This window comes from Budorcas taxicolor, chromosome 14 (genome assembly GCF_023091745.1).
Source record: "Budorcas taxicolor isolate Tak-1 chromosome 14, Takin1.1, whole genome shotgun sequence".
NCBI lineage: Eukaryota > Metazoa > Chordata > Mammalia > Artiodactyla > Bovidae > Budorcas > Budorcas taxicolor.
In genome coordinates, this window is record NC_068923.1 from 94,322,582 (window position 1) to 94,348,012 (window position 25,431).

Below are 25,431 nucleotides of genomic sequence, written 5' to 3' on the forward strand. Positions count from 1 at the left end.
TTGAAGTGTAGTTGACTTAGAATATTATATTAGTTTTAGGTGTACACCATAGTGATTCCAGATGTTCGTAGACTATTCTCTGATGGGGCTTCCCTGGGGCTCAGCCAGTAAAGAACCCACCTGCGGTGCAGGAGAGGCAGATTCAGTCCCCGGGCCGGGAAGATCCGCTGCAGAAGGAAAGGGCAGCCCGCTCCAGGATTCCTGCCCAGAGAATCCCGTGGACGGAGGAGCCCGGCGGGCTGCAGCCCGTGGGTCGCCAAGAGTCGGCCACGACTGAGCGACTGACACTCTCACTTTCATACTGTGTGTGAAGCTGTTATGAAATATTGGCCATATTCCCCGCGCGGGACCGCAGCTCCTTTTACTGTTCATTTTACACGTGGTAGTCTGTGCCTCTTACCCCCTGCTCGCATCTCTCCCCGCCTCCCCCCTCTCCCCACTGGCACGTGCAGGCTGCCTAATTTCCTTTCCTCTCCTCCGCCAGGTTGATGAGCCCTGAGAACACGCTCCTGCAGCCCCGGGAGGAGGAGGGGGTCAAGTACGAGCGCACCTTCATGGCGTCCGAGTTCCTGGACTGGCTGGTGCAGGAGGGGGAGGCCACGGCGCGGGAGGAGGCGGAGCAGCTGTGCCGGCGGCTGCTGGAGCACGGCATCATTCAGCCCGGTGAGCGCCGCCTTGCCTGAGCCCCGACCGCGCGCTCCCACCTCGCGGAGCCGGCTGTGCTTCTGCCTGCGCTCAGCCTAGCTCGCCTCTAAGCTGGGGGTCAAGTTCACGTTTCATGCCTTCTCATTCTGGGACTCAGACCATAGGAGCGTCCACTCTCTGGAATATATTGTGGTGTTTTTCTTTTTTCTTTTGGAATATATTGTTTTGATGGGTGAGGCCAGAAGCTCAAGCAGGCAGGCAGATTCTTGAGGTGTCTCCAAAAATTTCTGCTTGGGTGACATTGAACGTCAGAGGTTCACATCCGACTGGCTACAGCTGGTCATCTGGTCAAGTCTGGATGGGAAGTAGATGGCCGTCACAAAGTTAGTTGCAATGGAAGAATGAAGATTTGCTGAACTGTGGTTCAAGCTGCCACGCTGAAGAAGCATCCAAAAGGCCTTCATCAAATATCCCCTCTCCTTTTTCTAAGGGCTGAATCATAATAAAGTAATATATTCGTAGCATATTGTTGAAGAATCAGATTAGTTACCTATTGCGCTGTAAGGAGTTCTCTAAAATTTAATGCCATAAGATAATAGTAAGTGCTTATTATCTGGTACAGTTTCTGTGGGTGGGCAGTCTGGAGAGGCATAGCGGGCGGTGTGGCTTGGCGGTCTCTTACCAAGAGCTGGAGTCGAGACATTGTCCAGGGTGACAGTCATCAGAAGCCCTGATAGCCCACAGGTCTCCTTCACGGCAGCTCGCTTGGCTGTCCACCACGTCAGAGCTGGCTGTTGGCAGGAAGCGTCTGTCCATTGCTCTGTAGACTTCTTCATGAAACTGCTTGAGAATTCTCATGACATGGCAACCAGGCCTCTTCCGAAGGGCATAATCCAAGAGAATGTGAGGCAGAAGCAGGATGGCTTTAGCAGAGCCTTGGAGTCACGCGTGGTGATATTGGTGGGCAGGTCAGTTCTGTTCGGTGTGAGAGAGGACGTGTAAGCGTGTGACTCCCGGAGGCTGGGATCACTGAGCCCCCTCAGTTCTCATGAGGCCGGCCCCACGGGGACGTAGGCTCTGGATGAGCTGCTTGCCTCCTCCCATCTGTGAAATGGGCGACTTGCATAAGGTGCTTGTGGGACTGAGTGAGGCAGATTCAGAGTGCTGGGCTCAGTCTCTGCCCTTACTGAGTGCGCGATCAGCTCACTTCCTTTGTGAAGCATTTTCCTTTATTTGCTCGTTTGTTTGGCTGTGTCGGTCTTCGTTGCGGCCTGTGGGATCCTTCGTTGCGGTGCACGGACTCTCTAGTTGTGGCCCTAGGCTCCAGAGCGTGCGGGCTTCCTTGCTCTGCAGCCTGTGGGAGCTTGGTTCCCTTACCAGGGATCGAACCTGCATCCCCTGCACTGCAAGGCAATCCTTCACCCCTGGACCACCAGGGAAGTCCCTCAAGCAGTTTATTAATACAGCTGCATGATTTTAGGCTTGGAACAGTGAATAAAGGGCTGGAGCTAGATAAGCATTTCAGCCTAGGAGTCAGTAGGAAAGGTGATACTTGAATCATTCTTGCTATGAACTCCCCTCCCCACACTTCTACACAGGCCTAGAATTTCTGTCCCAGGGTTAGGGAGAAAACAGTGAAATTATAGAGATGAAAGAAACTATTGAAATTATTCGGAGTAGTGTTTTACAAACTGCAGATTGTAACTCTTTAGTGGGTTTAAAAGGGCTTCCCTGGTGGCTCAGCTGGTAAAGAATCTGCCTGCAATGCAGGAGACCTGAGTTCAATCCCTGGGTTGGGAAGATCCCCTGGAGAAGGGAAAGGCTACCCACTCCAGTATTGTGGCCTGGAAGATTCCATGGCCTGTATAGTTCATGGGGTCAAAAACAGCTGGACATCACTGAACGACTTTCACTTCAGTGGGTTTAAATATTTAAAAAAGAAAAATTTTAGCCCAGGGAACTGTATTTAATATCCTGTGATAAACCATCATGGAAAAGAATATGAAAAAGAATGTATGTATAACTAGGTCACTCTACTGTATAGCAGAAATTAATGGAACATTGCAAATCAATTGTACTTGAATAAATTTTTGTTAAAAAGGAACCATTAAAAACAAAAAATTTTTTTCAATAGACTAGATTGGACTCTCATAATACTGCTCAAGGTATGGTCCATGGATCCTCAGGGTCACCTGGGAACGTGGCAGAAATGCAGAATCCCTGGTCCTACCCAAGTCCCACTGAATCTGCTCTACATTTTAGCATAACCTCAAGTGATTCAAACATGCTTTAAAAGTTTGAGATCCAGTGGATTGGGTTTCCATCATTTCAGAGCACATTTTATACAGTAGTGTCAAGGGCTGCTTGGCAAAATGTTTATTTCAGTTAGAAATACACTGTATAAACATACGCCATGGTCCTGTGTGAAGTGATTGGGAACAGAAAAACTGTTACTGTGCACTGGGTTCAAATACTTTGGAAACCACTGATCTGGAAGCATTAGTTTGAAAGGCACTCAAGCCTCTCAGTGGTTTGGGGGTGTTTTCTCCTCTCTCATTTGCCAAATCACGCTCACAACTGTTTATGGATGGCCTAATGTGTCTATGACTGGGCTATTGACTGAGGTTTACCAGGCGAGTAGGACTGTAAAATGCCAGTGTGGCCCCTGGCCTTAAACAGCTTATAGTCTTGTCGGGATTAGAAAATGGATATAGAAGCAATTAGAGAGCAATAGAAGATGTATGATATATTTTATTTATTTAATTTATATCGTGCGCCAGACACTTTTCTAGTGATCTTGCACATTAACTTTTTGAAACCTCTTAAACTTTTGGAGGCAGATCTATCTATCTATCTATCTATCTATCTATTTATCTATATATTTTTCCATGTCAAATGGCATGTGGGATCTTAGAACCCTTACCAGGGATTGAACCTGTGCCCCCTAGAAGTCTCTCAGTTGTGTCTGACTCTTTGCGACTCCATGGATTTCTCCAGGCCAGAATACTGGAGTGGGTAGCCTTTCCCTTCTGCAGGGGATCTGCCCAGCCCGGGGAAGTCCTGAGGCAGATATTCTATAGAGTTGGCCCCAGAAGTTCTCTGGGGTCTCCTCTGCGTCGTGTGGACAAGCCCAAAGGAGCGTCTTGGCCAGCCCAGTAGGTGCCGTCCTCGCTTGTGCTCAGCCGTGTCCACCTCTGTGCAATGCTGTGGACTGGGGCCCGCCAGGCTCCTCTGTCCACGGGATTCTCCAGGCAAGAGCACTGGAGTGGGCTGCCGTCTTCTCCTCCAGGGGACCTTCCCGACCCAGGGCTCACACCCGTGTCTCCTGTGTCTCCTGCACTGGCAGGCGGGTTCTTCCCCACTGAGCCCCCTGGGAAGCCGTGTTGTTGCTGCTAAACGTATCTTATTACAGTGAGAGCAACGAACGTGAGATCAACCCTCTTCACACATTTTTAAGTGAACAAATTAGTATCATCAACTGTCAGGCAGGTAGTTGTATTTTCTCCATTTAACAGATAAGGAAGCCAAAGCATCAGCAGGTTATTTTTCTGAGGCCACTTAGGTAGTAACGTCCAAGTGGGTATTGCTAGTATGCGTGAACTCAGAATTGATTGGAGTGACTGGGACCTTCCATTGGTATAAAAATGCCGTTTGGGCTGGAGATAGTACTGTCATTTTTGCTCCAGACAGAAAACTTGGTGGTAGCAAGTTCTAGAGAAAACCAGCTTTCTGTGCTACCATTTACTGACTGACGCTATACCCCTCGACTTCAGAGAGAAGACAGAGGTTTCCAGACGGTTTCCAGAGAGTCGGTAGTCACCCCTCAGTCCCAGTGTGATTCCGTCATGCTGCCGATGTGAGTGTGCAGTGTTGTGACATAAAGGACGGAATAGGGTCTTCCTGATCTGTTTTCCATGGTTTTAGGAGCATTGAATATCTCTATATAGAGCAGTCAGAGTTTCCAAGGGAGTTCCCGTTTCTCAGCCCAGCAATTCATTTCTAGATCACAGATTCTAACTTTGAATTATGAAAGTTTGACAACCACATATGTGTATGTTAGAGTTAATGATATACCAGTGAGTGTTTTAAGCAAAGCTCTGAACTGTTCAGCTAATAATTAGTTTCACTGGTTAAACATTAAAGAAAGTCAAACTTTAGGCTTTGAGCCAAAGATTTCTGGATAAAAGTGGTTCCCTAGCTTAAAACCAGTATGCGTAAAAATCAGGCCCACTTATGAAATCCTGACCAGCTTCCTTTATGAATGGTGTCTATGATTAAGACAGAATTTGTTAGCTGAGTAACTAACTTGCATGAAAATGCATATGAATGCGTGTATATGTAAATACTCTGCATGTTCACATGTGGGTAATTATACACCTGTATGGATGTTGATCAATATGTGCATATCTAGCTTTTCATTTATTGAGGCTTACCATGTACCAGGCACTAACCACTTTAAAAGTTTTAATGTATAAATACATTGTGTATTTAATATTTACATGCTTCACATATGTGGCATATATTGAATATATAATCTCATTAAACCCTCACAGCAGTTCTATGACATTGGTATTACTTTTATTATTATAGTTTTACAGTGAAGAAATCTAGAATTCAAAGCTTTAAGATATTCTTCCAAGGTTGCATAGCTAACCAATAGCTGCTAATCATTGTGCCTTAGAAAGGAGTTTCCCTTGGTCCAGGATGTATGGATGGAAGGCAGGAGGAGGAGGGGGCGACAGAGGATGAGATGGCTGGATGGCATCACTGACTCGATGGACGTGAGTCTGAGTGAACTCCGGGAGTTGGTGATGGACAGGGAGGCCTGGCGTGCTGCACTCCATGGGGTCACAAGGAGTCAGACATGACTGAGCGTCTGAGCACCACCCTGGATGTATGGGATTGGGTTGGCTGGCTGACACTGTGGAATGAACACGGTCTTTGGAGGGAACAGGCAGCATTTATATCCAACTCCTTCACTTACTTTGTGACCTTGTCCACATCTCAGCGCTTCCATTCCTCAGGTTGTGACGTTTATGAAACTGGAGTCACATTATATACCTTTGAGAGTTTTGGTCGGTCGATTGGCTGGAGTTTCGGGTTTGTTTTTTGAAATCCTAGGACTACCCACATGTACCAGAAAGACTCAACATACGGCTGGACTTCCGGCTCAGATTTTTTTATGGTGAAATGATGCAGAGAAGGGTCAGCAAGGGGAGAAGACGTCCTGGGTGTTGTCTGGAGAAATCTGGGGGCAGCGTCCTCGGCTCTGCCTCCCGCCTCCAGCAAGGGCGTGCAGTAGCGTGCGCAGAGCGTCTCTGCCCGGGGGAGCCTGCTTGAAACCCAGAGGGCAAGGCTTTCTCGGTGGCTGCTCACAGGGGCGTTGACTTTACCTGCCTGGGCAGCCACCTGCCGGCCTTCCAGACGCTCGGCAGGGAAGCACGCGTTCTCCATCAGTCACCGTGTGCCAACATCCTAGTCAGGCTGGTACAGCAGAATTCAGTGCCCCAGGTAAGCAAAGTTGCCTTATCAGATGGTCACTTAGGGAACTTTCCGAAAGCCAAGTTCCCAGAGCCAGCATGGACCAGCCCCACAAGCAGGCTGCTACGGTAACTCTCTCCTGCACAGAGCTGCTGGGAGAGTTAAATGATGGTGGTGACCAAAAGCTTTTACCAGTCTACCTGTTATGCCCCTCACATGCAAGCTGTTGTGCTTGATCCGATCGTTTCTAAATAACTTAAAATGTACGGAGTCCCTCCAATATGCCAGACACTTCCACTCACTGTCTTCATTTACTCATCTGCCCCTTTAAATAATTCTGTGAGTTAGTTATCATAATAATTCTCATTTTTAAAATGCGGTCAAGTAACTTGCTGAGGACAAGAGCTAGGAAAATGATCGACTCAAGAGTCCCATCACAGTAATCCGGCTCTTAATCACGAAAGAAGATTGGCTGCTAATCATAAGATTCACCAGAGGAGGAAAAAAATCCTCAACCTTCATTGCATCAGCTCACACAGCCTGTCAGATATTGCAGCTGTAATCATTGTTAGCTCATAATAGTACCCGATTCCCTTTTTGACCAAGCGCCTTGAGATTTTTGTGTGACCTTTGCAAACGTGATGAATACATTTTTCACTCCCATAAATACCTCCCTCAACTGCTTGAGCTGCTCTCCAGCTATCTTGTCCTTACATGGAAGACGGTAGACAGCAGAGAGTCACGTGGGTAAATTGCTCACAGCTGCAGCAGCTGACCCTGGATAATCAGGCTACCGAGACTGTGTCCAGGCGTATAAATTTCCTCTTTTAAAGATTTAGTCAGAGCACTTTAACAATTTCAACACTTCATCAAGACCCCTTTCTTTGTCTTTTGTCTGAGAAATATATTTATATAACATTGTGCAACGTGCAAAGCAGTTTTCCATGTATTATATTTTTAATCCTCCCAGCTGCTTGAGGGTAGTTTTGGTGATCCCATTCCCCAGTGGAAACCAGTAACTGAGACATTCTCCCTGGGAGCCATGAAGAAAGGACTTGGGGTTTTCTGCAAAGGAAGCTAGCCGCCAGGTCCAGACAGGAAGTAACTCCATCTTCTCAGTGATTAAGAACACTGATGAGTTCAGCCCAGCCTAGAATATTCTAGCCAAAAGAAAAGCGAGACGGAGGGAGGGAAGCGTCAAAGACGGAAGAAAGGGGGGAAGGCAAAGGGCGCTGATGACTGAGGAGGCTGAAGACAAGACTGCAGCCTGCCCAAGGCCGTGTGATGTTACAGGAAAAAATGTCATTCCGCCGCTTGTCTAAGTTGTAAGGAGGGTTTTATTTAAGCCTGTTGCAATAGGAGCATTGCAGCAGGGGGAGGGAGATGGCGCCCGTCCAAGGACAGCAAGAGCAAGTGGGGATTTACAGCCTTGGAGCAGGGCAGGGGGGCGAGCAGATGGACTTATATGGGAGGCGCCAAGGGTCGAGGCCAGGGACTTGGACATCAAAGGTGGAGGAGGAGAAACTCAAAATAACAGGAGTGATCAGGTATCACTGTTTGGGGGATGGCAGGATTCTTTGCTAAGGCTGGGCTAGGTCGGTCACATCCCCCCTCTTGATCCTGGGCGATCAGGATCCTTTGACTGGCAGACTCACCACGTAGGAGAGGGCATTCTTCCACAAAAAGAAAAAAAATTGTTTTGGAAGTTCTGTGACCGTAGGGATAGGAGCCCAGGTGGGGGGCCGGTTGAAGGGAGGCTGCAGAGGAGCGGACCTGAGCCCGGACAAGCAGAGTGCCCCCGTCAGTGCCCCGTCCTCGCCTGCCCGCCTTTCCTCCTCTGCGCCACGACGCTCCTACTCACGTTCTCTTACTTTTGCTTTTGGTAACTCCTTGCCACCAACAGAGTGAAGGTTTTTCCATTACGGTTGGTACCCAGCATCTTCGTCTTTCTTTCCTCTTAGCTAGAATGTAGGAGCTCTGAGGTCAGAGGATATTTTCTTGTCTCTGAGTCCCGCTGCACGGCTTGGCATTTATATATTAGCTACTCAGTAAAACGTGTACTGAATGAATGCAGTAGTGACCACTTTTTGAGGATGTGTGGGGCAGTTTTGGGTGCTCACACCAGGCAGCGTTCCCTGAATATTGTAACCAGGCTCAGTCATCATTTGCTTCAGATACACGGCAGAGCTCGCTGATGGGCCAAACCCCGAAAAGCCAGGCCACCCCCTCCTCTGTCCTTCCCCAAGGAAACCCTGCACGTCGGGTCTCCGTTCTCCCGTTTTACTGGAGCCACTGCCTCAGCTGGCGCCCAGGTTTCAGTCCGATTAGAAACCGCCAAAGCCGCCAGGCCTGGAGTAGGGCTGAGTGTGTTGGTTTTGGCCGCTGGCGAAACCACTCCTGTCACTGAAGCCCTTCCATGGTGGCTGAGCACATAGCCTCAAGCAGGGGTTCCTATCAAGTGGGAACAAAATGTCCTTCCTCATCAAAATGAATAAAGCAGTACTGGGGCAGGCGGTGTGAGGGGGGAAAGAACCTCACCAGGCGCAGTAACGGCAACTCTTGACCACCTGACTGTCGGGAGCTCAGGAGAGGAGTTGTCTTCCAGGACAGACGGCTCTCCACGTGGTGCACGTAAGGGATGAGCTCCTCTGTGGGTTAGCTGATCTGTGCCTGTGAGATGCCGGCCTCTAGACTGGATTGCCACAAACGCAGTCCATGTTCGTGATTTCAACTTTTCAAATCGCCTCCGTGAAAACAGTAGGAACAGGTAAAATTTCCCTTAGTAATAGATCTTAACACACGATCTCCAGAATGTTATTTCAAAGTACAATCAGTATGAAAAATAGCAATCAGCTGTCTTAGCTTCTTTGTAAAAAATACTTGATCTTCAAAATCCAGGGTGTTTTGTGTGTACAGCTCATCTCAATTCAGATTCGCTGCATTTCAAGTGCATGTCAGCCATTCTGGAGAACACAGCTCTAAACCTTTTTTAAAAACACTAATGTTATTTATTTATTTCTGGCTGTGCTGGGTCTCTGAAGCTTCGTGGGATTTTCTCTAGCTGGGGTTGGCAGAAGCTTCAGTGCCGTGCTTAGTCACTTCTCTTCAGCAGAGCCCAGTCTCCAGGGCCCCTGGGCTCAGTCCTGTGCTTAGTCACTTCTCTTCAGCAGAGCTCAGTCTCCAGGGCCCCTGGACTCAGTGCCGTGCTTAGTCACTTCTCTTCAGCAGAGCTCAGTCTCCAGGGCCCCTGGACTCAGTGCCGTGCTTAGTCACTTCTCTTCAGCAGAGCTCAGTCTCCAGGGCCCCTGGGCTCAGTCCCGTGCTTAGTCACTTCTCTTCAGCAGAGCTCAGTCTTCAGGGCCCCTGGGCTCAGTGCCATGCTTAGTCACTTCTCTTCAGCAGAGCTCAGTCTCCAGGGCCCCTGGGCTCAGTGCTGTGCTTAGTCACTTCTCTTCAGCAGAGCTCAGTCTCCAGGGCCCCTGGGCTCAGTGCTGTGCTTAGTCACTTCTCTTCTGCAGAGCTCAGTCTCCAGGGCCCCTGGGCTCAGTGCCGTGCTTAGTCACTCAGTCGTGTCCCACTCTTTCTGACCCATGGACTGTAGGCTGCCAGGCTCCTCTGTCCGTGGGATTCTCCAGGCAAGAACACAGGAGTGGGTTGCCCTCCTCCGGGGGATGTTCCTGACCCAGGGAGTGAACCTAGGTCCCCCGCGCTGCCGGCGGGTTCTTTACCATCTGAGTCACGAGAGAAGCCCCAGCTTTAGAGCCTAGGCTTAAAGGCTGTGCAGGGTCTCAGTCACTTTTTGGTACGTGAAGTCTTCCCAGATCAGGGTTCAAACCTGTGTCTCGTGCACTGGCAGGCAGTTCTTGGCCACCGACCTACCAGGGAAGCCCTACAGACCTTTGTGAAGTCGTCACAAGGGCTGGTGATGTCTTGGTGAGTGTGTATTTCGTTTTTCAGCCCCTTAGCTCAGAGAGCTTAGTTCCTCAGTGGTTGAAATGCCTGAAAATTTGTGTTGAGGAAGCACCTTGGTGTCTCTACTTTGCCGTGCCAGTTTGGACACCCAAACAGACCGGGGTGCCAGCCACGCAGGTTTCTGGAACGGAAATCACAGTTCTCTATTTAGCACGGTGGTTTCATAGTCGTGTTTTCTTTCTCCTCTGATATTTTAACATTTCCTTTGATTAAATATTTCCACAGGTCAGAAATTGTTGACTGCAACCATTTGGACTGTGTCTGATCTCGGTAGGTCTCTTTTGGCTCAGAACAGGCTGATCCAGGATGCGACCTGAAATTCGGGAGCGTTTCCTTGAGTTCTCGGTCTTTTGTTGTGGGATTCTTCGGGCTTTTGTTGGCAGCAGAACAATGTCATTTCTTCGTGCGTGGGCATCATTTGCGATCCTGTCTTCAAGAGAGTTGTGGCTTCCCATATGTGTCTTAATGGCACTTGCTTTGGAGTAAAGAAGTTACTGTAACTTCTTTTCCACAGATGGAAACAGTGAGACCCAGGGACTGTCCGTAAGCGGCTGTGTCACCAGGGAATCCGAGCCTGGTCAGAGTGGGAAGGCCTATCTTCTGCCCGTAAGACTTGCTGGCTAATCGCCCTTGGCTCCTGAGCCCAGCATAGTCTGTTACAGGTGTGGGCTGTAGACAAACAGACTGTTGGTTTTTTAAGCCTTTGATTTCAGTCTCCAGACCTGAGTTTGGAATAATAACAGAACTGTGTTTTACTGCAAATAGGGGAAAATGTGGCAGTGCCTGCTTGAACAGAGCCGGGGTGGGGGGTGGGGGGGGTGGGGGGCGGGGTGGGGGGAGGGTGGGGGGGTGGGGGTGGCGGGGGGCGGGGGGGGGGCGGGGGGGCGGGGGGGGCGGGGGGGCGGGGTCCTTTTTGTTCAGGGAGAGCCGCCTTTCCCGGAGATCCCTACCTGCATTCAAGGGCCGGGCCTCTGTCATGTGGCCCCCTTTCCTGGAAGGCGGCCAGTGGCCCCTGCTGCTGGGGCCGGCACTCCCGCCCTGTGCAAACGATGAAGCAGGAAGAAGGGGAGATTGGATTTGGACAGGCAGCCAGCCTTGTCAGCCGCAAGGACAAACGTCTTTTTCATTAAGTAGCTAAGTGACCTTCCCTCTGAAACATGGGCTTCCAAAGAACAGTGTGCTTCCTGCGTCCACACAGGGAGTTCCTGGAAGCCCTCAGTTAGGTTTAAAGCAGGTGGGTGTCCTGATGTTAAGGTCTTACTTGTTTTGACCAGTGTACTGTGTTTGTTACCGTCAAGGGGTACTGGGTGAAAAGTCTAGGAGAACTGTCTGTACTATCATTACAGTCTTTTCTGCATGAAACTAAAATTATTCCAGAACATAAAGCTTATTGGTTAAAAAAAAGTAGGTGAAATTATTCCTATATTTTCTATCTTCCCTTTTTTTAAGAAAAAGTGAGTACAAACATGAGTAATATAGAAAATACATGACTAGGATGCCGAGTTTCTAATTCAAAAATGAAATAGATATGAAACAAATATTACTGGGAACTATCACAAATGGAACCATAGTCAACATCTTGTAATAGCCTATAATGGAAAAAATCTGAAAAATAATATATGTGTATATGTATAACTGAATCACCTTGTGTGCCTGAAACGTTGTAAGTCGACTATCCTTCAGTAAAATGTATATATTAAGGAAAAAAAGAAAATATATGGAGACAGGTTTCTTGGGGTTTTTTTAGCTACTAAATCTCACCACTGACGCCCTCCTTTTCTGAACATCTGTTTCCTCCTCCTTCAAGGGTCCTAGTCTCTCCAGTATCAAAAGGAACACCTCATAAATTATTATTCAGGGTGAATAGCAGGTTGTAGGGTAGCCCTCCCCGGCGTGGTGAGGCGGCACCATCTGGGAATAGCTCTGGCGGCAGGCGGTGGTTCCGGGGTAGTATCTGCCTCACACTGGATGTCCTTCTCTGGGGCGCGGCCATGCTGAGTTTATTTGGTGTTGGTAGGATGCCTCCTGTTCCCCCGGACGCACACATAGGTGGAGTCCGAAAGGGGTCACAAGAGGAAAGGTGTCCTTGGGGCCCTGACCCCGGTGGGCCCTCACTGGGAGGCCTGCACATGGCTGACCGGACACCTCTGGGGACTGGAGACGCTAATGAGCCGTTTACCTACGCTGTTTCACTGCTCCTGCACTGGTCTTTATGGATGAATAAAGCTGAAGCTCAGGGAAATTAAGTCACTTAGTAAAGAGTAAAGGCAGCGTTCAACCCGGAGCCATCTGTAGGAAGAAGCGTGTTTACCAGGTCCCCCGCTTGGCCCTTTTAATAAGCAGTTGCAAGGTAATCGGCGTTCCACCCTGGCGAAGCATTTCGTAGGAAGCACGTTCAGCCGAGGTGTCCTCTGTTACCTGGCGACAGGAGGAAGGGGGGAGAAGCTCGTCTCGGGCTCAGCTGGCGTTATCATGGGATGGGAACAGTCCAGTGAGGAGAGTAAGGGATGCGGTCCTTAGACTTGGGGTTTCTTTCCCGGATCTTCTGGTTAATGACTGTGGGGCCTTGGGCAGGTTGACCTTTGTAATCTCATCTGTAAACTATGAGTAACTGTAGCTCTCGCTGCTGCCCTGAGAACTGAACGAGATGCATGCCGTATGCTCAGCACAGGGTCTGACACGGTGTGCCACTTTGTAAATGTTGGCTGATGGTCACTCTTTTCATCTGTATATCCTCATCGTCAGATGCCTTGATGGGCAGAGATTAATAGGGTTAGTGGCCTCTTCCATTGCTGGCCTTAAACAGTATCTTATATGTACTGTATGATGAATATAAACTTTAAAAAATAAATCAACATCGAAGGCCCTTGGATTTATGTCAGTAGTTCCAAAGGATCTAGAATAGACTTGCAGATATCTTTCATTGAATTTTGTATGTGAAGTGTTCCATTTGCCAAAGTAAATTTGTCTTCAGACCTCTCTGCACTTGTGATACGAATTAGTCTCTGAAAAACAACCTCATCTTTGAAAAAACATGTGCTTTGTTCTGAATTTTATCACTGGCAGTACAAGGTTCTAGCCTTTGGAAGGTACCCAGCTGTTATTTAAAGGTGCACAGAGAAGAACAAAATGTACCTTGACCTTCCATCTGCTGATGACCTTCACTTGTCTGGCAGTAGGAGCAGCCGCAGAAACCTGTGCAGTCACAGCCCGGTGCTTTCAGTTGCTTCTTTCCTGCTCCCTGACTAAAGATGCATCCGTCCTTGCTTCCTTTTCCATCTCCTGTCCTCCCTTCCGTCAGTTAAATGAGTGCAATTGGGTTCTACCTTGGTGTATGCGAAGTGCTCTGTTTTAGTAATGTCAGTTCATAGAACTTTATGCCCTAAAATCAATTTCCTGCTTTCATATCCCCTTCTAAATGTTGTCAGGACTCAGGAAGTAATTATTTTAGTTCTCTGATTCACTGCCGTTATTGCCTCTTGAAGAGTTTTGTATCCCAGGCACCTAACTGTCCCTGTGTGGTGTAAAACACTTGAACACAATTGCTTACCCTTCTTGAATCAAGGACTGTGCTGCTTTGAAAAGCAGAGCCTTCAACTCCCGCGGCCCTATAGGATGGTTTGAGGTGGGCTGTTTCGGCTTCAAGTGTAGTCTGGATTTTCTTCAGTGAGTAGATTTCATCTTCTGTTGTGATTAACGCTCAGCTCATAGTTCCCAACAGGCACATGATTTAAACAGCATAATATTCCTATTTGTTAGTCTTGACAGTTTTTTTAAATGTACAGCATACTGAGTAACGTGAAGTGCCTGGACTCTGTAGGACTGTGATCCAGCAGGAGCAGACCATCCCAGGACTTGGAAGGGAAGACGTAGCGTCTTTGGAGGCAGAACTGATTTGCCTTCCAGAAACACTAAGTCTACAGACTAGGTCTATCACGTCTTCTCCTTGGGGTTTGTCGGTGCTCTGAAACAACGCCTGTGAGTGCTAGGTGGTCCTTCCAGAGGGAAGTACAGGGCTCTGTAGGCTCAGAAATAGGAAGCAGGAGGAAGGGAGCCGGTGGTAAGGCGGCGTGACATCCCTGATGCTCAGACAGATCCTCCACCCACGACTGCGCACATGGGAGGTGGCAGGCCACGCCCGCCTCTGCTGCTGTGAAACGTCCTTAAATATGATTGCGTTTATCTGTGTTTGTCTGTGCTGGGGCTTCACTGCTGTGTGGCCTTTGCTCTGGCCGTGCTGGACGGCTTTTCATCGGCTCTGGGGTGCGTGGGCTCTGGGGGCTGCACCCGCTGGGCTCTAAAGCACAGGCTCGGTAGTTGGGGCACACGGCTTAGTCGCCCCGAGCCATGTGGGATCTTCCCAGACCAGGATCGAAGCCGTGTCTCCTGCCCTGGCAGGCAGATTGTTTACCACTGACCGCCAGGGCGGCCCGGCATGTCCTGATGGTAAGGGTGTTGTCACAGCGTGTGAGGGTCTGCTGTCTGGAAGGTGACCTTGAGGACCTTGTAGTTTGACACTCCTCGTGCTTACAGTCCTGCCCCCCTCAGCCTCCTCCTTTGCTGGCCTTTGTTCTTTGCTGTTATAACACTCAGCATCCTTATTCCCCTGTCTGTGTAAGCACCTCCCACCATTGTGGGCTGAAATACAAGGCCTGTGCGATCTTAGTTTCCTTGCCAGGCACCGGACCTGTGCCCCCTGCCGTGGGAGTGTGGGACCCTAACCACGGGTGGGGCTGCTTCAGTCGCTCATTGTGTCTGGCTCTTCTGACCCCCTGGACTGCAGCCCGCCAGGCTCCTCTGTCCATGGGATTCCCCAGGCAAGAGTGCTGGACTGGGCTGCCATTTCCTTCTGCAGGGGGTCTTCTGGATCCAGGGATGGAGCCCGGGTCTCCTGCACTGCAGGCAGATCCGCAAGCAGATTCTTTACCAGCCACAGGGGAGCCTTACGACTGGACCACCAGGCAATTCCCGAGCCTTCCTGACTCTTCGGAATTCTAACACTCGTTAAACTTCCCGATGAGGTGCGATCTAGGGGACAGTTGACATCCCCAATTTCTTTCCCCCTCCCCTCCTTAACCCCACCTTCTTACTTCCTTATCACACTGCTGGAGTCAGTGTGAGTTGCTGTTCCATGATATCTGTTGTGTTATGTCATCTGTCAGCAATTTCAAGGCTGGATGAAAGTAAGAGATCTTCGTCCCTCCAACTAGATAAGTAGCCTAAAGCACTTTTATATTCAAAGGAACTTATGGGGCTTAAGATGAGAAGTTTTTAGATTCATCCTTAGAATATATGTGTGAGTAGAAGACAGCAAATTCTCCTTCCTTCAGATAATCAGCTTTTAAAATTGTCTTCCTTTGATAAAATCATCCTAATAATTTCTAATGGGAAAAATGTAGCCATATTATCCTCCATGTCTCTGAACTACATCACTTCATGCTTTTGGTAGATATACTGCGTGATATCCCCCTCATGCTTTCTGAAAAGTGAAAGCATACAGTGGGCAGGGATCTGTTTCCTTTTACCAAATGTCAGCGTCATGAGTTTGGCGCTTTTGAAGCCTGCGCTTCCCTGAATGATAGACTGTCATGTATTTACGTTGCTTTAGCTTTTGGCGGTTTCTCCTTTTCCTCCTGTTTAACATCTCACTTGAAGCTAAGCTGAGTCAGGCCCCTAGAGAATTCGACCAGTGCAAAAGGGAACGCTTGGACAGTCCCAGAAAGTATAGGCTGGATGAATTAGAAACCGTCAGCTTTCAGTGTTAGCTGGGATGAAACTGCGCCTAGCAGAGTGGGTTCAGAGTGTGACCGTGAGCCTTGTCTCTTCTCACCTCTTCCTCATTAGACATTAATCTTCTCCAGGAGCGATTCAGTCAGCTAGTCCTCAATTGTAGACATTAATTTTAGTTCCAGATTTGTGTAGTTGCAAACAGTGGTGATGTGTACATCTTCAGTTCAGTTGCTCAGTCGTGTCCAACTCTTTGAGACTGCATGAATCGCAGCACGCCAGGCCTCCCTGTCCATCACCAACTTCCGGAGTTCACTCAGACTCACGTCCATCGAGTCGGTGATGCCATCCAACCATCTCATCCTCTATCATCCCCTTCTCCTCCTGCCCCTAATCCCTCCCAGCATCAGAGTCTTTTCCAGTGAGTCAGCTCTTCACATGAGGTGGCCAAAGTACTGGAGTTTCAGCTTCAACATCAGTCCTTCCAATGAATACCCAGGACTGATCTTTAGAATGGACTGGTTGGATCTCCTGGCAGTCCCAAGGACTCTCAAGAGTCTTCTCCAACACCACAGTTCAGAAGTATCAATTCTTTGGTGCTCAGCTTTCTTCACAGTCCAACTCTCACATCCATACATGACCACTGAAAAAACCATAGCCTTGACTAGAAGGACCTTTGTTGGCAAAGTAATGTCTCTGCTTTTGAATATACTATCTAGGTTGGTCATAACTTTTCTTCCAAGGAGTAAGCGTCTTTTAATTTCATGGCTGCAGTCACCATCTGCAGTGATTTTGGAGTCCAAAAAAATAAAGTCTGACACTGTTTCCACTGTTTCCCCATCTATTTCCCATGAAGTGATGGGACCAGATGCCATGATCTTCGTTTTCTGAATGTTGAGCTTTAAGCCAACTTTTTCACTCTCCTCTTTCACTTTCATCAAGAGGCTTTTTAGCTCCTCTTCACTTTGTGCCATAAGGGTGGTGTCATCTGCATATCTGAGGTGATTGATATTTCTCCCGGCAATCTTGATTCCAGCTTGTGTTTCTTCCAGTCCAGCATTTCTCATGATGTACTCTGCATAGAAGTTAAATAAGCAGGGTGACAATATACAGCCTTGACGTACTCCTTTTCCTATTTGGAACCAGTCTGTTGTTCCATGTCCAGTTCTAACTGTTGCTCCCTGACCCGCATACAGATTTCTCAAGAGGCAGGTTAGGTGGTCTGGTATTCCCATCTCTCTCAGAATTTTCCACAGTTTATTGTGATCCACACAGTCAAAGGCTTTGGCATAGTCAATAAAGCAGAAATAGATGTTTTTCTGGAACTCTCTTGCTTTTTCCATGATCCAGCAGATGTTGGCAGTTTGATCTCTGGTTCCTGTGCCTTTTCTAAAACCAGCTTGAACATCTGGAAGTTCACGGTTCACGTATTGCTGAAGCCTGACTTGGAGAATTTTGAGCATTACTTTACTAGCGTGTGAGATGAGTGCAATTGTGCGGTAGTTTGAGCATTCTTCGGCATTGCCTTTCTTTGGGATTGGAATGAAAACTGACCCTTTCCAGTCCTGTGGCCACTGCTGAGTTTTCCAGATTTGCTGGCATATACGTATTCTCAAGGAGCAAAGGACAAAATTTGTTAAATTCTCAATGTACAACATCGAGCATAATGAAAAGGTATTGTGTGGATAGGAGACTGGAGATTGGGATTGGAAAAATGAAAACCTGGAATGACCTCAAGCCTAGAGGTACGAATCGCGGCTCTCCTTGACTTTCTTGCCTTGAGTGTCTCTTTCCCAGACCGTAGGGGTTTCTTTTTTTGTTGTTGTTTGTCCTTTGTGTTTAACAAAGAGCAATTTGCATATGTAGCAAATGAACTTTGCATTTTATTTGGGGATTGTGCCGTTAAAGTGTAGAAAAGAATCAATTCATTCCTCTCTGTGGCTCATAAACTATATGTCATTTAGCCATTTTTATTTCTTGAGACTCTACACATGTAATTTGTGTGTGTATGCGGTCAGTCACTCAGTTGTGTCCAGCTCTTTCTGATCCCATGGACTCCTCTGTCCATGGAATTTTCCAGGCAAGAATACTGGGGCAGGTTGCCGTTTGCCTCCTTCAGGGGATCTTCTGAACCCAGGGACTGAACCTGAGTCTGTTGAATCTCCTACACTGGCAGGCAGATTCTTTACCACCTGGGAAGCCCACGTATGAAGTTGTGCCTATACAAAAGAAATCTTCAGCTTTCTTAATCTAATTCGTTCTTAAAACTTCCTTTGTCTAAACTCACTCCTTAATGTCTTACTTTTGTTTGACTTCTGAGATTTAAATATCTTCCAGTGGGATATTTGCCAAACTGGATATCTGGTTAAGATTTCATATTTCTTATGACTGAAAGGTGGCAGAAGTGCTCGTGGGAGCCGGACAGAGTGTTCTTTGGAAGCAGGGCAGGACAGACAGAGGGAGCGGGTTCTGTGCAGGAACTCCTGTGAGCAGCCACAGAAGGCAGTCTTCGGGAGCCTGAGCAGAAGAACCCTGAAGACGATCCTCAGACACCGTGTCAGACCTCTTCCGGAAGCTGTCCTCTTTCTTCTTCACAGCAGAACTGCGCAGGAAACTTGAGGTTTAAATTTGCTAAGTCGCCCAAATCACTCAGCTCAGAAAGGAGGCAGGCCTGGGAGCAAAGCCGAGTTCTTCTGACTCGAGCCGTCGCTTTTCATCACCTAAGACTGTTTCCTGAAAGTTATTCGGCATAAGAGAGCCTTCAGAGAAGTTCTGCATGACTGTTTCGGTCTTGGATGAAGCGATGTCTGTCTGTTTTGCAAGACTTTGGTATTGCTGGGCTTGAGAGGGTGAGCAGATGACGGTGTCGTGGTCCAGCCGGCGCGCGAACGGGAGATGGCTGGGCGGGTGTGGGACCCTCCCTTGGCGCTCATTGGTTGAAGATGAGTGACGTCACGAGTGACTGACAGACGCTAGGATATGGCTGCTGGCGCTCTTGGCTTTTGGAAGGACGATTATCTTTGTGATGCCTAGGATTGCCCTCACAAGCGAAGCAAATGTACAACACTGAGCGTTTGTGTATTTAAACTTTTAGTGAGAGGGAAGAATTAAAGAGCGCTTTTAAAAGCCAAAGGCTTCGTTGAAAGCGGCGCAAGGGACGTGTGCAGTGGTTGCGTCCCTGTTCTGAGAGAAGGCGTTTGTCTCCATCTGTGCGGGCCACACAGCTGAAGGACGAACACGCGGAGAACCTCGTTCCCCAGCGTGGGGCTGCTCCTGAGGCCCTAAGAACCAAGTCAGTCCTTGGAAATGGAAGTGGGGCTTTGAACGTTGTGCCGCGTTAAGCTGAATTCCCGTCGGTCAAATGACGATGTATCACCAGCAAACGATGGTCACAGTAGAAGCAACAACGTGCTGAGTCACTCGGTCGTGTCCAACTCTTTGCCACCCTATGGACCGTGGTCTTCCAGGCTCCTCTGTCCAGGGGCTTCTCCAGGCAAGAACGCTGGAGTGGGTTGCCGGTTCCCTCCCCAGGGGGACCTTCCCGACCCAGGGATCAAACCAGCGTCTCTTACATCCCCTGCACTAGGCACGTGGGTTGTAAATTAACAAACGTGCAATTTATTGAGTTCTTTCAATCTTGGCATTATGTTTGACATGGATAGTCCACTATCTTATACGGTCCTGGTCTGCCCTGATTTGGTCATGTTTAAACACGTAGATTACTGGAGAGACTATGTCACAACAGAGGGCTGTTTAAACTTACTCCTTGTATGTTATCTTAGGTGATGTTTGCCCTTTTAGACATAGGTGGTAATACAACTCGGGAGTGGAGAATGGGAGTGAATTAATCCTTGGCTCAGTATGTAAAGCCAGCCTTCAAATTTCCATTTCAATTAAAAATGTTTTTGAAGCACTTCTATCTGTCATGGAATTGGTTTAGATTTAGAATGTGATTCTGGATTTATTTATACCAAAGCCAGTGTTTTGTGTCATTCACTGTACAAAGACAAAACAGGTCTTAATAAGGGTATATACAGTACTATGGATTTTCAGGTTGTAATTTAAGATACTGTTGCCAAAGTCACATTGCGGATTTTAAAAATCACAGTAAACTCAGAAAAGGTTGCCAGAAAAAAATAAATTATCTATAAAAGTATTATAGATTACTGTATTATAGTATTATTGAATGTAGTGGTGTAATACATTTATATAAAAATTTGACTATCATGGGAGCCACTATTTATAGATATCATATCAAAATGTAATTGACTTATCTGTTGGTCTAGGATGTATTTATAATCTCCTGAACACAAGAATGTATTACTTACTGAGAATATCCAGTACCATCTCTGAATTAGATGTGTTTGCCTTCATGGCCAACATCATTCATTTACCTGAAGTGAATAGTTTTTTGTGGTCACTGTGTAGTTGCTAAATCATGTCTGACTCTTTGACTCTTTATGATCCCATGGACTGCAGCCCGCCAGGCTCCTCTGTCCTCCACTGTCTCCTGGAGTTTACTCAAATTCATGTCCATTGAGTCAGCAATGCATCCAACCATCTCATCCTCTGTAGTCCCTGTCTCCTGCATTCAATCCTTTCCAGCTTCAGGGCCTTTTCTGATGAGTCAGATCTTCGCATCACGTGGCCAAAGTATTAGAGCTTTAGCTTCAGCATCAGTCCTTCCAATGAATATTCAGGACTGATCTCCTTGTAGTCCAAGGGACTCTCAAGAGTCTTCTCCAACACCACTGTTCAAAAGCATCAGTTCCCCAGTGCTGAGCCTTCTTTATGGTCCAACTCTCACATCCGTACATGACCACAGGAAATTATTTGGCAATATAAAGGAATGAAGTTAAAAAAAAAAAAGGGAGGGAAGTGCCAATACACGGCGTTACGTGGATAAACCTTGTGAACGTTATGCCAAGGGGAAGACGCGGGTCACAGTGGACCTTGTGGGACTCTGATCGTACGAAATGCCGAAGGCAGGCGACGCTGCAGGGTTGGCACGTTGGTCATGAATAAGGGTCACAGGCAGAGTGGAAGCGACAGCTCAGGAGCTGGCTTTCTTCTGGGGTTGATGGGACTATTTTAAAATCAGTTGAGATGCTGGGATGCACACCTCTGTGAGCACATTCCAGAGTAGAACAGAGAACGTGTACATTAGGTGGGTGAGTTATCTTGTATGTAAATTACATTTCAGTGACGCAGTTACAGAACGCATGTAGAATCTCTAAAATAAAACCAGGTTTTGACCTGTCTTGCTGAAATCAAAAGGAAGGAAAAAAATCCTCTTCACATTGTTCTTTTTCAAAGCTGCAGGAGTTTTGACTGCCTTTAATGATCAACCAGTCAGAGAGAGATCTCTGTTAGAGTAGAAATAACAGCCTAGTTGAAAAGGAACAGAGAGAGAAACCGGATTAAAAGCCCGCGTTTTAAGCCTCAGATCAGCAAGCAGAGCAGACTGCGGGCGGACACTGAGCGCATGCGCAGCGACTAGTGTCGGGTGGCCGCCTGGGCGTCAGCGCCGCGGAGCAGCTTGTCCTGGCGGCGAGCTGCGCTGCCTCTCGTGCTGGGTTTACGGCGTGAGGACGCCTATTCCTGGTCTCCCAGCCCGCTTACAGAACGTGCTGTCGCAGTTTGTTTGTTTCTTGAAGACTGATCGTGCGTGTTTATGACTTTCGTCTCCGCTGGGTCTCCGCGGCTGTGCCCGCTCTCCCCCGGTCGCGGAGGCGGGCTCCTCGCGGCGGTGGCCCCTTCTCTTGCGGGGCGCGGGCTGGGGGGCTCCAGGGCCTCGGTGGCGTGGCTGTGGGGCCTTCCCGGACCAGGGATGGAGCCCGTGTCTCCCGCATTAGCAGGTGGATTCTTTACCACTGAGCCCCTAGGCAGGCCCTGATTGCTTCTCTTTATTGACAGACATACTTCACCTACAAGAAAGTGCACATACCTTAAACGCTCAGTCTGATTTCACCTGGGAAGCCCCCTGATAATATATATATATATATTCGCGTAAAATAAGACGCAGACCGTCTTCGTCGCCCCAGAGTCTCCTCCTGCCCGTTCCCAGGCGGTCCCTCATGCCTGCCCCTTTCTAATTTCTGTCATTATTTGTGAATTCTGTCTTTTCTTGAGCCTCGTATAAACTGACACTCATCTTGTGTCTGGCCTTTCTAACTCAGCTTAATGCTTTTGGTATTAATCCACGTTGCCTTGTGTCAACAGCTCATTCCTTCTTGTCACCGAGGAGTGTTTCATGGTGCTAATAAAATGGGTTAGTCGCCTATTCTCCTACTTACCTAGGCCCAGACTGTTTCTGCCCTTTATCGAGCCCATCTTTGCATGAAATGTTCCCTTGGTGTCTCTAATTTTCTTGAAGAGCTCTCTAGTCTTTCCCATTCTATTGTTTTCCTCTATTTCTTTGCATTGATTGCTGAAGAAGGCTTTCTTATCTCTCCTTGATATTCTTTGGAACTCTGCATTCAAATGGGTATATCTCTCCTTTTCTCCTTTGCTTTTCGCCTCTCTTCTTTTCACAGCTATTTGAAAGGCCTCCTCAGACAGCCATTTTGCTTTTTTGCATTTCTTTTTCTTGGGGATGGTCTTGATCCCTGTCTCCTGTACAATGTCATGAACCTTTGTCCATAGTTCTTCAGGCACTTTATCAGATCTAATCCCTTGAATCTATTTCTCACTTCCACTGTATAATCGTAAGGGATTTGTTTTAGGTCATACCTGAATGGTCTAGTGGTTTCCCCTACTTTCTTCAATTTAAGTGTGAATTTGGCAATAAGGAGTTCATGATTTGAGCCACAGTCAGCTCCCGGTCTTGTTTTTGTTGACTGTATAGAGTGTCTCCATCTTTGGCTGCAAAGAATATAATTAATTGGATTTCAGTGTTGACCGTCTGGTGACGTCCATGTGTAGAGTCTTCTCTTGTGTTGTGAGTCTAGTGAGTGTGAAATAGCATCTCACTGTGATTTTAATGTGCGTTTCCATATTGACTAATGAGGGCGAGTTTCTTGTCCTATGCTAACTGGATTTTTGGAGATAGAGTCTATTCAAGTGTTTTGAATTGGGGGGGGGGGGGTGGAGACTTCAGCGTGTTGCTGGCCAGTTTGCTGCATTCTTGGTTACTTCCCAGAGACCAAAACGGCCTTGGCATGTGGCTTCTGAAGCCTGACGTCTTGCCTATTCTGCGTCTCCACGACTCATGAACTCAGAGTATAAAATTGAATAAATCCCTGAGGTATAAAGGGTATTGTAGCATTGGGTGTAAGTCTTTGTCAAGACTTTTGCTCCTGTCTGTTGGCTGGAGTTTCCCGGCTACAGTGCCCAGTGTCTGCAGGATACCAGATGGTCTCACCTGCTGTTTCTTCTCCCCAGTGTCCAACAAGCACCCATTTGTGGACAGCAATCTTCTCTACCAGTTCAGAATGAACTTCCGGCGGAGGCGAAGGCTGATGGAGCTGCTCAGTGAGAAGTCCCCGTCCTCCCAGGAGACGCACGACAGCCCCTTCTGCCTGCGGAAGCAGGGCCACGACAACCGGAAGTCAGCCAGCTTCATGTCAGGTGCGCGCATCCCCCTCGCGTGAGTGTGGCTGTTGGGAGTAACACAGTCATAACTCACCTCTGTGAATTCTGTTCTCGAGAAACTATTTATAACTAAAAAATTATGTATCTATTTATTTTGCACCCCCCAAAAGAAAACATACCCACACACCACCAAATTGTTCCTGGGTAATCAACTTCAATGCCGTGAAGTCTGTTTTATAATTTTATGTATTTAAATTACAAAAGGCCACTCAGGCCCTCACTCATACCTTAGTTACTTTCCATTTGCAGACAATTCTGGATCTCTTGTATTTCAGGCAGATTCTTTACTGCCTGAGAAACAATCCTTACGTATCGTTAATTATCCAGTTTGCTAAGTCCAGCATTGGAAATCTATATAAGGATGAATAAGACTTTCGAGGGCTTATACAACTAAAAGGAAACTGATTATCAGTGTATCACACAGAACAAGTTAAACCTGTGAAAGGCAGACATAGGAGCTCAGAAAGCACAGTATCCTGGGGCGTTATGTGTAAGGTCAGACCGGGCAGAAATGATGACTGATGTTCACAACGATAACCCCATTTGAACAAACTAAACTGAACAAAAAAACCTCATTCACTCAGAGAAGGCTAACGACGTGTCATTCTGTGTAAGAGGATGGCGTGCTTCCTGGGCTATCTTCTGCTCCGAAAACTCCACGCTGACTCAGGAAACTGGTCAGCCTAAGGCTTGGCGCCTAAGGCTTCAGGCTTCACCTGAAACCCTGAACAAAAGGAACACCTGTGTTGTTACAAACAGGAGGCGACAGTGAGAACATTTACAGCTAGAAGTCCTGGGAACAGTCTGCACCTGGCACGGAGCCAAGTTTGACTGCATAGAGTTTCTCATTGAATCCTCACTGTTACTCTGGGAGGAAAGACTGTTTATCCCCACCTTACGGGTGAAGAAATGCAGTCACAGGGCTTTGGAGTGGCTTCCGCAGGCTCCCACAGCGAGGAAGTGGTGGGCGGAGCTGGGTCTGGCAGGAATTCTGTCCTGACCCAGCGCTCCTCTTCAGCCTTCCACATCCCAGGTTCCTCAGACGGGCTGGGAAGGGGCACAGAAGGAAGGAAGGGCTGCGCCAGGAGAGGAAACACTAGCTGAGGGTAGGGGCCTGAGCCTATGCTTGGATGCCCTCCAGCCGTGTGCCCCTAAGGCGGCAGCCTCCTGAAAACGCAGAGGAACCGTCCACACCCTCCCTGGTCTTCACTGAGTCCCAGAGACCTGAACAGGCGACCGTGATAAGGATACAGTAACCATGGTGACCTGAAGGCCAGCGTGGCCTTGGGCTTCCCGGGGCCAGGCCCTGCGCTGAGCGCTCCCCGCGGTCCTTTCCCTGCATCCTGCACCTTGCGCACCTGCCCCTGATGAGAGCCAGCCAGCTCAGCGGAGGGAAAAGCAAGGTCAGATCACTGAAGCGGCTGCTTCAGTACCGCACACCTTCCAAGCCTGAGGTCATGCTCTGCGTTTTAATCTTCTGTGGCGCTGGGTGGTTAATGGTTTACTCTTCAATCAGGAGGCGCTTATTGTCACCGTTAGTTCATTCAGTGTCTTGCCGGCACTTAATTTGCATCCTCTCAGGGATGCTTGGCATGAGCTCCGTGGTTCTTAAAATAGCATTTCATTTAGCTGAGCGCTTTCCCCTATATAACCACGCCTGCACCAATCCCCACTGGAGAGCAGTATTCCCACTTTACAGCTGGGGAAACTGAGGCTTACAAAACCCAAGGGACTAGGCCCAGCTCCTGCTATTCATAGGTGGTGGAGCTGCCACTCAGACCCTTGCTTTTCCGATGCCAAGGCCAGAGGGCTTGATTCTGGCAGTGGAGGCTGCCCCACGACCCCGGCAGCTGCAGGTGGCCTGTTCTCGAGAGCCAGTCTCACTGCCGCCTGTGACCGCGCGTGTCCCGGGGACCCAGGCCTCCCCTCGAGTGACTGCGCGTGTCCCGGGGGCCCGGCCCACCGCCGTGGGTGACCGCGCGTGTCCCGGGGGCCCGGCCCACCGCCGTGGGT

At 48.3% G+C, this 25,431-nt stretch overlaps 1 protein-coding gene across 2 annotated transcripts in view; it reads left to right on the forward strand.

The window, feature by feature from the left end:
• Window positions 1-25,431, forward strand: part of DEPTOR (DEP domain containing MTOR interacting protein) — a 162,973-nt gene that overhangs the window by 81,651 nt on the left and 55,891 nt on the right. For both annotated transcript variants that reach the window (XM_052651523.1, XM_052651524.1), the window contains exons 4-5: window positions 485-663; window positions 23,209-23,394. In XM_052651523.1, the coding sequence (XP_052507483.1) occupies window positions 485-663; window positions 23,209-23,394 (365 nt within the window). The remainder of the gene's footprint in view (window positions 1-484; window positions 664-23,208; window positions 23,395-25,431) is intronic.